General features: G+C 39.9%; 1 protein-coding gene and 1 pseudogene across 1 annotated transcript; both read left to right on the plus strand.

Moving 5' to 3' along the window:
- Window positions 1-468: 468 nt before the first annotated feature.
- On the plus strand, window positions 469-9,094 carry LOC127352607 (myosin-1-like; annotated as a pseudogene).
- Window positions 9,095-11,601: 2,507 nt separating this feature from the next.
- Window positions 11,602-12,653, plus strand: LOC127353465 (myosin heavy chain, skeletal muscle-like). The gene is made up of 3 exons (XM_051382732.1): window positions 11,602-12,048; window positions 12,142-12,345; window positions 12,544-12,653. Exons 1-3 carry the CDS (start codon window positions 11,611-11,613, stop codon window positions 12,628-12,630), a joined length of 729 nt encoding a protein of 242 aa, XP_051238692.1. The 5' UTR covers window positions 11,602-11,610; the 3' UTR covers window positions 12,631-12,653.
- Window positions 12,654-14,118: the final 1,465 nt, after the last annotated feature.

Genomic DNA, 14,118 nt, shown 5'->3' on the forward strand with positions numbered 1-14,118 from the left:
TTATCAATGTTTGTGCAGACAGGTGATGGTTGGTGATGTTTTTCATAATATCGTTTGAAATCATACTTTCACACATTTTGGTTTTATTATCACCATAAGTTGCTGTGTGTGGTTGTTAAATAAAGTATCTTGTGTTCAGTGATATGTTAATGACAGTATTATGGTGTTTTCTGGCTCAAAGAGGGAAAACTCACTGTTGTATGTCTCGAAAGAAACTAATGCATTTTGTGATGTAGATTACCTAGATATTACACTTTTTTAAAATGAGACTCTATAAATCAGGGTCCTACAAAACCTCTCAGCCCGGGGCCTAACATTAGGTTAAGGCGGCCCTGCCTGTAATGATGCAAAACCGTATTTAGGTGTGAATATGTTAACTGTTTAGTAAAACACCAGGCACGTGGGCACTGTTAAATCACTTGAGCATAAAACATCAGTCTAAGATTGCTATTGTTTGACTTGCTGCAGACATTAGCCACCACCATGAGTACGGACACAGAGATGGCCGTTGATGGCAAAGCTGCCATATACCTCCGTAAGCCAGAGAAGGAGAGAATTGATGCTCAAAACAAACCCTTTGATGCCAAGGCCGCCTGCTACATGGCCGATGCCAAGGAGCTGTACTCGAAGGCAACAATCCTCAAGAAAGATGGTGGCAAAGTCAGTTTGACAAAATTGAGGACATGGCCATGATGACCCATCTCAATGAAGCCTCTGTGTTGTATAACCTCAAAGAGCATTATGCAGCATGGATGATCTATGTAAGAAAAGCTTCCTAATAAGAAAAGAGAAATATACCTGTACAGCAAAACTACCTATACTAAGAGTTAACTGCTGGATCACTTTCAGACCTACTCTGGGCTGTTCTGTGCCACTGTGAACCACAATAAGTGGCTCCCAGTGTACGATCAGGAAGTTGTAAATGCCTATAGAGGCAAGAAGCGTATGGAGGCTCCACCCCACATCTTCTCTGTCTCTGACAACGCTTATCAGTTTTTGTTTTTTTTTTCCCAATTGGACAGATAGGGAGAACCAGTCTGTCTTGATCACGTAAGTTTCACATTTGTTGACTTTGCTGAACATAATCTAACATGATAAAATTCTTACAAGTCTGTGTCTATACCTAGTGGAGAATCTGGTGCTGGAAAGACTGTGAACATCAAATGTGTCATCCAGTATTTCGCAACAATCTCAGTTGGTGGAGACAAGAAGAGGGACACATCAAAGGTTTGTTACTGTATGATGATTACAATTCAGTGTTCTTTAAGTATGGAATACATACATTCATTTTCTGACATCAATTTTAAACCTGGATTATAGGGGTCACTGGAGGATCAGATTATTGCAGCCAATCCTCTGTTGGAGGCCTATGGTAACGCCAAAACTGTGAGGAATGACAACTCTTCTCGTTTTGTAAGTATGGAGGATTTCTACACATGAGAGGTGTTGTTACACATTGCCCATTATGAGGGATATTCAAAATTCCATTGTTCCAAACAGGGTAAATTCATCAGAATCCATTTCGGCACAACTGGCAAACTGGCTAGTGCTGATATTGAGACATGTAAGTAGGTCTCATAGTACATACAAATAGTTGGAATTGAGAATTAGACAGTCTCTGACTCTTTAACAACTTCTGTAGATCTGCTGGAGAAGTCTAGAGTAACAAATCCAGCTTCCTGATGAAAGAGGCTACCACATCTTCTACCAGATGATGACCAACCACAAACCTGAGCTGATTGGTAAACAGATTGAGTTGTAACAATTCTACAACCTACTAGTTTCAATGTGCGACAATCTAATACATTTGTCACCCCTTTTTTGATCTCCGAAAATGTCACTCATCACAACCAACCCCTACGACTTCCCAATGTGTTGCCAGGGTCAGATCACTGTTGCCAGCATTGATGACAAAGTGGAACTGGAAGCCACTGATGTGAGTCATTTTTTCTTCAAAATACTGAAATGTGTTTTGTGTACAAAGTGCAATATCAAAACTGCTCTTTAATAGATTTAAATGTTTTTAAAGTGATTATCTTTTGTGTGGTCACCTTTTTTAAAACAGAATCCCATTGATATCCTGGGCTTCACTAATGAAGAGAAGATTAGCATCTACAAGAATACTGGTGCTGTGCTCCACCATGGTAACATGAAGTTCAAGCAGTATCAGCGTGAGGAACAGGCTGAGCCAGATGGTACAGAGGGTGAGTATTTAATGTCAGCTCAAAGTGAATAGTTTGTGAATACCAAAGGAAGTTCTTTATCTGGCTGGTTTCTTTTACATTATGATGGAAGGTCACAGTCCTAGACCGCATGTATAAATCACTAAACTTTTTCAGACGCTGACAAGGTTGCTTACTTGCTGGGTCTGAACTCTGCTGACATGCTGAAGGCTCTGTGCTATCCCAGAGTGAAGGTCGGAAATGAGTTTGTCACCAAAGGACAGACAGTGCCTCAGCTAATTGAGATATACTGCTATCAGTTTTTTGGTTCACATGCATTTCCAAGCACTACATTTACATGTACATGTGCATCTACAATACGAAAAAAAAAGTGAGAAAGTTAATTAGTTTAGTTTAGCTTAGGTTTGTAACATCAGATGTATTGTGCAAGTAAGCTCTACTTTTGTATATCAGTAATCCAGCATTTTACAAAACATTTGACTGACTTCAGTGAAATCATTCGTCCTTGTTTTCAGGTGATGAACGTAGTGCCTGCCCTGGTCAAGTCCATCTATGAGAGGATGTTCTTGTGGATGGTCACCCGTATCAACCAGATGTTGGACACTAAACAGCCAAGGCAGTTCTTCATTGGTGTCTTGGATATTGCTGGATTTGAAATCTTTGATTTAAGCTTCATTTCAAACGATTCATCAGCTGATACTTTTCATGACTGAATTATTCTTATTGTCTGAAAGACATTACATTGAATTTTTGTCCCCTCACAGTTCAACAGAATGGAGCAGCTATGTATCAATTTCACCAGTGAGAAACTGCAACAGTTCTTCAACCACCACATGTTTGTCCTGGAGCAAGAGGAGTACAAGAAGGAGGGTATTATCTGGGAGTTCATTGACTTTGGCATGGACTTGGCTGCCTGCATTGAGCTGATTGAAAAGGTAATCATTTCATTTTGTCATTCTTTTTGATTGTTCTTGTTTTCACTTAATGTATGACATAATTACATACATCATTCTACTTTTTTAAAGCCCATGGGTATCTTCTCCATCCTTGAAGAGGAGTGCATGTTCCCCAAGGCCACTGACACATCCTTCAAGAACAAGCTGTATGACCAGCATCTTGGCAAAAACAAAGCATTTGAGAAGCCAAAGCCCACCAAAGGCAAGGCAGAGGCCCACTTCTCCCTGGTGCACTATGCTGGTACCGTGGACTACAATATCAGCGGCTGGCTGGACAAGAACAAGGATCCACTGAATGAATCTGTTATTCAGCTGTACCAGAAGTCCTCAGTGAAACTGCTGGTTCATCTCTATTCTCTTGTTATTGAGGGTATGATAGTAGATAGATTGCTAGATTTTCAAGCTTATAGATAATGTATATTTTTTACCTAACTTATTGCATGTGTTCATGTAAATAAATTGAAAAAACATGTCCACTTAAAACCATCCACAGAGACTGGTGGTGCCAAGAAGGGAGGCAAGAAGAAGGGCGGTTCTATGCAGACAGTGTTTTCACAGTTTAGGGTAAGATTTAACATTTCAAACTTTGGTATAAAATCTTATCTATGTTTAATATCACAGTTGTGACATTTTATGACAAGAGTTACCATTTTGGATCTACAGGAGAACTTGGGCAAGCTGATGACTAACTTGAGGAGCACCCATCCTCACTTTGTGCGCTGCCTGATTCCCAATGAATCAAAGACTCCAGGTACATAGAGACCATGATCTCAATAGAGTTGGTATGGTTTACTTCAGGTTGTGTTGCTTCAACAAAGAGAGTAACTACTATATTCATTTAAGGAAGTAATTAAGAAATATTCTTTTACAGGTCTGATGGAGAACTTCCTGGTCATCCACCAGCTCAGGTGTAACGGTGTGCTGGAGGGTATCAGAATCTGCAGAAAAGGTTTCCCCAGCAGAATCCCCTATGCTGACTTTAAGCAGAGGTATCAACAGATAGTCTAACACAATTATGATGCAGACTAATTAAAGAAAATGTTCACACTGACCACTAATTCTCTTATAAAAGGTACAAGGTGCTGAATGCCAGAGCACATATTTTTCAGTCAATTTTTTCTTTATGGTATAGAAGAGTATCCTGAAAAACATAACCCATGGGGAATTAGGCCATGAAGGAGACAATGCAACGTCGCCATCATGTGGCCATGGATAAACATTACATATTGCCTTGTAACTTGTTACCAAGAGGCTTAAACCCCAGATCATTTATGCCCTAGATTCTGTGGTTCTTTAATATTAAATGATTAAATGATAAATAATATATTTTACTCTTACTCACAAATCTAATCAGGTTATCACCAAATGTATTCAATATGTGAGTGAGTCTGCAAAAAAGTTATTAATTTAATTTTACCATTTGATACAAGATTGTATTAATACCAATTACCTAATTCTTGTATGGGTTATTTTACATAAATTGAAGTACTTTGTGCATACATCACAACTACAACCAAATTTAGAAGCACATGTATACCAAGTGACCCTGTAAAACTTCATTGCATTATGTCAAAGGTGGTGCTGCAGAACTCATCATGTCTGACTCACTTGAAATTTGGCACATTTCACTCTTGTAAAAAGGCTAATGTGCAAAAAGACACAACTGTCAGCCATTTAGCATAATTACATTTTACTGTTTAAAGTATTTAGATATAGATCCTGATGCAGATAAAAAAAATTCTAAACATGTTTTCTTAATCTCAAAAAAGTATTTTTTAAAATACAGTAAATATATTATATATTTTTCATTTTGAAATGATTGTGTAGGGTACATGCTCCTTTTCTACCTTTCTAGTTTAATCTTTAGTATGTTTTATAGCAGTGGTCTTCAACAGGGGGTCCGCGATCCCCTAGGGGGCAGCGGAGGTGCTGCAGGGGGGTCGCAAAAGTTTCGGTTGATTAGACTTTTTTTTAATATTCCCCCGCAATTTTTTCCACAAATTTAAATGTCTTTAGATACACATTAACATGAATCCAACACACTGTAGTGAACAGATAAATGGAGGCAGAAGATGTCTTTCAGTCAGCAATGCACACATTCAGCGACACACAGGAGCTCTTTAAGCTGGGCACCGGTTCATTCACAAAACCTCTCCCATCAACGAGGAGGACCCGCCCCTATCGCTGCTGTCCCAATCACGAGACTGTATTTGACACGCTAGCTCTGTCAGGTTCCCCCGTGATTGGCTGAGAGCCCATTCTTATTATGCAAGCAGCTAGTGTTTATGTTTGGATCGAAAAAATGAAAAAACTGATCATTTTGTAACACTACAAAAAAAACCCACAAGCACAAAAGAGATAGGCCTACCCTCCACCTCAGAAACCGCAGGTGAAAATGAAAGTGAAGATGTACCTGCTGTAGGCCCCGCAGCTGTAAAGGGAAAGCGTAAAATAGAGAAGACCCGAAAATATACAGAAAATTATATGAAGTTTGGGTTTACCTTCAAGGAGACAGATGGCATTGAATTTCCAATGAAATTGTCGGACACAACCATTGCTCGCCGTATTGACGAGATGGCATCAGATGTGAGGGCGCAACTGATAGAGAAGCTGAGATTGGCAGATGCATTTGCAAAGGACGCGCTAGCTTTCATGCAGAACAGTGTTGGCGCGTGTGTTAGAATTACGTACTTCTATTAGGGAGTTTTTACTTCTCCAAAAGCGCAGAGAACTGGCTGCACTTTTCAGCGACAATGTCTGGATCACCAAACTTGCCTATCTTGCTGACATTTTTGCTGAGCTGAACAAACTTAACAGTTCTATGCAAGGTCGCAACACACATGCCTTTCAGCTGTATGACCGGATGGAAGGCTTCGTCAAAAGGGGAGGGAATATTTTCCATGTTTCCATCAGTGGATGAGCTGGGAGATTCTGCTGTGCTCTCGCCTCCTGTAACACACACGATTCTTGCGCACTTGGAGGCGTTCCATGGTCAATTTAAGAACAACTTTTCTGAGGTCGACTCCTGGCGCAGGGACAAGACATGGATACAGTTTCCATTCAGAGACAACGCAGCAGACGACGCACGCCTGACGGTGACAGAGGAGGATCAGCTCATTGAACTGTCCACTCACAGCACATTCAGAAACATATATGAAACTAAACCACTCACCCAGTTCTGGATATCTTGCCAGAATGACTTTTCACAACTGGCAGCAAAAGCAATGATGAGCCTGTTGCCCTTTGCTACAACATATCTTTGTGAAAGTGGATTTTCCTCACTCACCTACCTGAAAAACAAATACAGGTCAAGACTGCAGCCTGAGGCTGATATGACTCTCTGCCTGACAACCTCCATACATCCAAGGTTAGACAAGTTGTGTGCTACTCATCAGGGTCAGACATCTCACTAATGTGGGAGTATTTATGCCATCCATAGATGGTTTGAGGATTCACTGCCCATATTACATGTATGTTTAAAATTAAAACATGAATCTGTCAATTATTTTAATAGTTCTATATTGTATGCAAGATAACAGCTATGTTTATGCATGCCAGTGGCTCTAACAAGCATCACTAATTTTCGTTTCCACATTTATGTTTTAGAAATGCCCATTTGAATAGCTTTTATGCATGATTACATGCAATTGACAGACATTGTTGATCTTGGCAGGTATCAGTTTGTTATGTTATCTTTATGAATGGCAGTTGGATGGCCACCCTGCTCACTGTACCTTGCACATGTTTAAAATAAAAACATGAATATACGAACCTGTGTATTATTTGAATATCTTAGTATTGAATGCACAATAACAAGGTACATTCATACATAGGACCAGTTTAATATAAAACACAATTTTATACAATATATATAAGTAGGGCGTCTCTGCTCCAGGAGGCATGTTGAAAATATAACATTTTGAGAGATTTTATGAAAAATGATGAACAACATTGTCCATAACAGCAACTTCTTGTCCACAGGGAAGCAATCTATACCATCCAATGTCCGCTCATTCATGAATGTGAAACACTGGCCATGGATGAAGGTGTACTACAAGATCAAGCCTCTGCTGAAGAGTGCTGAAACTGAGAAGGAGCTGGCTGAGATGAAGGAGAACTAGGGGAAGATAGAACAACTGCTTTTTTCATGCTTTTCAGTGTTGATGTGCTTACGTCTATTTTCATAAAACCAACTAGGAATCAGAGAATCTGTCAGATGCTGAGGAAAGATGTGAGGGAATTATCAAGAGTAAGATTCAGCTGGAAGCCAAACTCAAAGAGACCACTGAGAGACTGGAGGATGAAGAGGAAATCAATGCTGAGCTCACTGCCAAGAAGAGAAAGCTGGAGGATGAATGCTCTGAGCTCAAAAAGGATATTGATGACCTGGAGCTTACCTTAGCTAAAGTGGAGAAAGAGAAACATGCCACAGAGAACAAGGTTTGCAATTGTTAATATTGAGCAGATCAAGTAACATTCATAGATTGGCATGTAATAACATGTTTCTTGCAAATGCAGGTGAAGAACCTGACTGAGGAGATGGCTTCTCAGGATGAGAGCATTGCTAAGCTGACCAAGTAAAGGTGGCCCTTCAGGAAGCTCATCAGCAAACTCTTGATGACCTGCAGGCTGAGGAAGACAAAGTCAACACTCTGACCAAGGCCAAGACCAAGCTTGAGCAGCAAGTGGATGATGTAAGTTTGCAAAGTCATTTGGATTGGCAAAGCATGTTTCCTTTTGAATATGATAGTTAAATACTAATTTTAATGCTCAGATTTAGGGCTCTTTGGAACAAGAGAAGAAGCTGTGCATGGACCTGGAGAGACCTAAGAGGAAGCTGGAGGGTGATCTGCAACTGGCCCAGGAATCCATCACGGATCTTGAGAATGACAAGCAGCAGTCTGATGAAAATGAAAAAGTAACTAACTTCAAATTGCCAACCATTCTCTTTAAAATTCTGGTCAACAGCATGAACTCTTACTATTTACCAAATCTATTATTCTCACAGGAAGGACTTTGAAATCAGTCAGCTCCTCAGCAAGATTGAGGATAAGCAGTCCTTGGGTGCTCAGCTTCAGAAGAAGATCAAGGAGCTTCAGTTGACATATTGCATTAAGTGGTTGACTCCATGCAGAGCACTCTGGATTCTGAGGTCAGGAGCAGGAACGATGCCCTGAGAATCAACAAGAAGAAGGAGGGAGACCTAAATGAGATGGAGATTCAGTTGAGCCATGCCAATCGTCAGGCTTCCCCGAAGTCCCAGAAGCAGCTGAGGAATGTGCAAGCACAGCTGAAGGTATTGTAAGACATAGAGTTGTTCACAGACTATAATCAGTGCACCTACATTTTGGCAGTTTTGTGAATATTTTGCTGATTTTACTTTACGAGGATGCACCTTGATGATGCTGTCAAGAGCCCAGGATGACTTCAAGGAACAAACTAGTATGGCAGAGCGCAGGAACGGTCTCATGGTGGCTGAAATTGAGGAACTTGGAGCTGCTCTGGAACAGACAGAGAGAAGCCGCAAAATCGCTGAGCAGGAGCTGGTTGATGCAGTGAGCGTGTTGGATTGCTGCACTCTCATGTAAACAAGAACTGTCGTTACTTCAGTCATTCAAAAATATTTTCATGAGTTAATGTGGGAAATGAAGCATGCTAGCTCCAGAGACTTGAGTCTAGGATAAGACAATTCTGTTAAGATCCGCATGGTAGTGCAAATGTAAGAAAACATGCAAAACAAATATCTAAATATTATCTTCACTTCCTGGTTTTCTAAAGGTGCGTGAGCTGGAGACAGAGGTTGAGGCTGAGCAGAGACGTGGAGCAGATGCTGTTAAGGGTGTCCGCAAATATGAGAGGAGGGTGAAGGAGCTCATCTATCAGGTCAGCTCATTAAAATCAAATTTACACAAACAATTTATCTGTTTATTACAGGGAAAAGAAGCAGCTGAGTAAAGCATGCTTAGTGTTTCATTGTGTTGAATCATATAATATGATATAATTCATGCTGAAACAATAAAGATTAAACGGTTTCTCTTAAATTGCTGTCTGTTATACTTTCATGTCTTTATTTCCCATGAAAGGTAGCTAATGTGACATTTGAGAGATACTAACCAAATAGTTTTTACAATCATTAATTAATGCAGAATGCACAACTGTTCACTGTGACACTCAAAATACTATTATCAAATTATATAAATCAAAAACGAGTCAAGATCATATACTGTACAATAATAATATAATTTATATAATTGTAAAAAGAGCAAGAGGGACAGAGAAATCCCCACAGACTCCCTGCAATGATGCTAATTAGCATGTCATTGAACACAATGTTGCTTACCTTCTTCACTGGGACAGGGAGGGGTAGTGGCCAACCCGAAAACGACGCAGGGAATATCCCATTTTCACCAGGCCTGACAACTTTGCCAAATAAAATTGAGTTTTCATTTATGTTCAGAGGGGCTGAATGCAGTTGAAGGGGGCAAAAATAATAATAGGTAAGAATTCTAGCAAATACAATAGGGACCTCCAGCAGTTGCTGGCTCGATCCCTCATAATAATAAGAAACATAGGAAATTCAACAAGGACCTCCAGCGGTTGCTGGCTCGGGCCCTAATTAACATTTCTGACTTTAAATCATTCTTTATCACAGAGATTTTTCAGATTGTGACATCATGTCAATATGTTGGATGACAAGTGACATTTAAAAATTCTATTGCTCAACAACCGGAATGGTTGACATTCAAAGTGCAGTGATGTGCATGAAGCCAAAAATGGACTTGAAGCTGCAGAGTTACTTAAAGTGTTAATAGGTTGACATATGAGTGTGAATACCACAGACATATCCCTTACACCTTATCATAAGCAGTGGTTGTATATTTTTTTATTATATTTATTATTTATTTATTGTGAAACTATTTATATATTGATTGTTGATGTATTTAGTATTTTAAAGATTATTTTTTTTATCAAATAAATTAAATAATCTGTGAGAAGCATTAGAATACATGTGTATTTTTACTGTAACTATATCAACCAATATCAATGAATAAACTGTTTGTCAAAAGACCTAAAATTAAGGTTTCCTTTTTTAGGTAGGAATTAACACAAATTCAAGATGTGCCTTTGCTGATGGAAAACTGAAACATAAGATGTATTAGCAGCAAATGCCAATCTCATGTAACCATCAGCTGTCCTCCTAACCATATTCAGCTTGTGTCCCCCATTTAACTTATACTTTGTCAGCAACACACATTTAATACAAGGACTCCAATTCCAGTCTGTGAGTGTTGTACAAGATCTATAAAGCTCATGTTTGTGATGATATTATCGACTTACTTTAATTAATAGGATGTATTGGACAACAGTAGTCCAAGTATGCAGTACTGTTACAGAGCATAATGTGAGAATTACAAATCTTTAATTTAATTTTACATTTTCCTGTTGAGCAGAACTCAGTTACATTAACTAAAGATATAAGTGGTAACACACATAAGTAACTCCTCACTATGAGTGGAGTCAGTCAACAGGTGGTAGAAAGGATCTAAGGGATGTTCTGAAATAGACAGAAAGGGGGTAAGAGGGCCATCACTGATTTTGACTTTGCTCTCCATATGACCTATATTGTCTGGAGACAATGAAATAAAGCCTGGAAGTTAATGACTGGATGAGGTTAAGTAGTAAAAAGTAGCAAGAACACATTAAAGAATTTTGTTCGGATTTGTGAATTTGATAGTTGCCGAAAAGTTTCTCCGGGAACCATCACCTTGGTTTGGGTGCTTCTATGAACCTGAGAGCTGTGTTGTCGGGAGAAATATGCTCCTGGTAGGGTCTCCCAAGGCAGAGTGGTCTCAGGTGAGGGGCCAAACTAAGAATTGTTCACAGACCCCATGGACGTACACAGAAGATGTAAAGAGACCCGGCCCGGAGGAAGCCCGGGGGCCCCCGTCTGGAGCCAGGCCTGGAAGGGGGGCCTGAAAGCGCCTGCTGGCCGGGCTTGCCACGGAGCCGGCTGGGCATAGCCCGAAGGAGTGACGTGGCCACATCTTCATCCCGCGGGCCCACCACTCAGGAGAAACCATTGGGGTCGGGTGCAATGCCAAATGGATGGCAGTAAAGGCAGGGGGCCTGGACAGACCAGACCCGGGCAGCAAAAGCTGGCTTTGGGGACATGGAATGTCACTTCGCTGGGGGGGAAGGAGCTGGAGCTGGTGCGGGAGGTGGAGCGCTATCGATTAGATATGGTGGGGCTTACTTCTACTCACAGTCGAGACTCTGGATCCTTACTCCTGGATAGGGGTTAGACTTTATTCTTTTCTGGAGTTGCTCAAGGTGTGAGGCGCCGGGCTGGTGTGGGGATACTAACTAGCCCCCAGCTGAGCGCTGCTACGAGTTTATCCTGGTAAACGAGAGGGTCGCCTCCCTACGCCTACGATCTGTGGGGGGGGGGACTAGGACTGTTGTTTGTGCTTATGCACCAAATATATGATCTATTTTGTGATCATCATCATCATGACCTGAGGCCGCGTGTATTGGACACTCGGGTAAAGAGAGGGGCGGAGCTGTCAACTGTGGTGAGTTGGGTTAGGTGGCAGAGGAAGCCATTGGACAGACCTGGTAAACCCAAATGTGTAGTATGGGTGAACTGGGAACATCTGGAGGAGGCCCCTGTCCGAGAGACCTTCAACTCCCACCTCGTGCGGAGCTTCTCCTGTGAGAGTTGTGTCCGAATTCTTGGTCGTAAATCAGACTTGTTTCCAGTGGGTGTTGGCCTCCGCAGGAACCATGCCCTGAGAATCAAGAAGAAGATGGAGGGAGACCTAAATCAGATGGAGATTCAGTTGAGCCATGCCAATCGTCAGGCTTCTGAGTCCCATAAGCAGCTGAGGAATGTGCAAGCACAGCTGAAGGTATTGTAAGACATAGAGTTGTTTCACAGACTGTAATCAGTGCACTTACATTTTGGCTGTTTTGTGAATATTTTGCTGATATTTCATCACCAGGATGCACAACTGCACCTTGATGATGCTGTTAGAGCCCAGGATGACTTCAAGGAACAAGCTAGTATGGTAGACAGCAGGAACGGTCTCATGGTGGCTGAAATTGAGGAACTTGGAGCTGCTCTGGAACAGACAGAGAGAAGCTGCAAAATTGCTGATCAGGACCTGGTGGACGCCAGTGAGTGTGTTGGACTGCTGCACTCTCAGGTAAACAAGAACTGTCGTTTCTTCAGTCATTCAAAAATCTTTTCATGAGTTAACCTGGGAAATGAAGCATCCTAGCTCCAGAAACTTGAGTCTAGGATAAGACAATTCTGTTAAGATCTGCACGGTAGAGCAAATGTAAGAAAATATGCAAAACAAATATTACCTAAATATTATCTTCACTTTCTGGTTTTCTAAAAGTGCGTGAGCTGGAGGCAGAGGTTGAGGCTGAGCAGAGACGTGGAGCAGATGCTGTTAAGGGTGTCCGCAAATATGAGAGGAGGGTGAAGGAGCTCACCTATCAGGCACAACTACATTAAGATTTTACATGTACTGTAAAGATCAATCTGGCTTACTTTCCATGAAATATATTTAAACACAAATCTATATTTTCTTTTACAGACTGAGAAGGACAAGAAACATTTTACCAGGCTGCAGGATGTGGTTAACAAACTGAAGCTCAAAGTGAAGGCCTACAAGAGGCAGGCTGAGGAAGGGGTAAGGACTCACATTTATTTTTAAACAATGGGCTACTTGATACACTGTCATATTTATTTTATGTATAGTAAACCTAGTAGGCTATTTTCAACATTTCAACATTTTTCTGTTTTTCTGTATTTCAGGAGTCCCAGGTCAACAAAGTGAGAGCAAAGAGTCGTGACTCTGGCAAGGTAAATATATATTAATTTTGTGTTTAATAACTAAAACAGCATCATCATTCTTTGATTTATGTCTGTTTGTTGGAGCAGATTCTTAACAATATTATATTCACACCATTACACAGTATTAGGTTTAAGTGCTATAAAATGAATTGATTCAAATTATTGTCACCTAAAGCTCATTAAAATCAAATTTACACAAACAATTTATCTGTTTATTACAGGGGAAAAAAGCAGCTGAGTAAAGCATGCTTAGTGTTTCACTGTGTTGAATCAAATAATATGGTATAATTCATGCTGAAACAATAAAGATTAAATGGTTTCTCTTAAATTGCTGTCTGTTATACTTTCGTGTCTTTGCTTCCCATGAAAGGTAGCTAATGTGAGATTTGAGGAACACTAACCAAATAGTTTTTACAATCATTAATTAATGCAGAATGCATAACTGTTCACTGTGACACTCAAAATATTATTATCAAATTATATAAATCAAAAACGAGTCAAGATCATATACTGTATAATAATAATATAATTTATATAGTTCGGTCAAACTACAGTGCCAAGCATGTGGATGAACCTGACTTGATATTTTAGTATCACATGGTAAAGTAGACATCAAAGTCAGCTGTTCTGTAACAGGCTACAGATGTGTGGTGTGGGTTATTATTGGGTGCACTTTAATTTCAAAGTAAATTAACATTTCTGAATGTAAATCATTCTTTATCAGAGATTTTTCCAGATTGTGTCATCATGTCAATATGTTGGATGACAAGTGAAAGTAGAATTTTTTTTTGTCACTGCAAGTTCAACACTAATGCCTGTGACATTTAAAAATGCTATTGCTCAACAACAGGAATGGTTAACATTCAAAGTGCAGTGATGTGCATGAAGCCAAAAATGGACTTGAAACTGCAGAGTTAGTTAAATTGTAAATAGATTGACATATGAGTGTGAATACCCCAGACATATCCCTTACATTACCTTACTTATCATAAGTAGTGGTTGTATATCTTTTTATTATATTTATTATTTATTTATTGTGAAACTATTTATATATTAATTGTTGATCTATTTAGTATTTGAAAGATTTATTTTTTAATTAAATAATCTGTGAGAA

This window comes from Dicentrarchus labrax, unplaced genomic scaffold, assembly GCF_905237075.1.
Source record: "Dicentrarchus labrax unplaced genomic scaffold, dlabrax2021, whole genome shotgun sequence".
Classification (NCBI taxonomy): Eukaryota; Metazoa; Chordata; class Actinopteri; family Moronidae; genus Dicentrarchus; species Dicentrarchus labrax.

Bases quoted from the DNA above. Each gene is read 5' to 3' on its own strand.
- LOC127353465 (XM_051382732.1), top strand. From the start codon at position 11,611: ATGCACCAAATATATGATCTATTTTGTGATCATCATCATCATGACCTG. The intron at 12,049-12,141 runs GTATTGTAAGAC...TTTCATCACCAG, and splicing joins ATGTGCAAGCACAGCTGAAG to GATGCACAACTGCACCTTGA. The intron at 12,346-12,543 runs GTAAACAAGAAC...GTTTTCTAAAAG, and splicing joins TTGGACTGCTGCACTCTCAG to TGCGTGAGCTGGAGGCAGAG.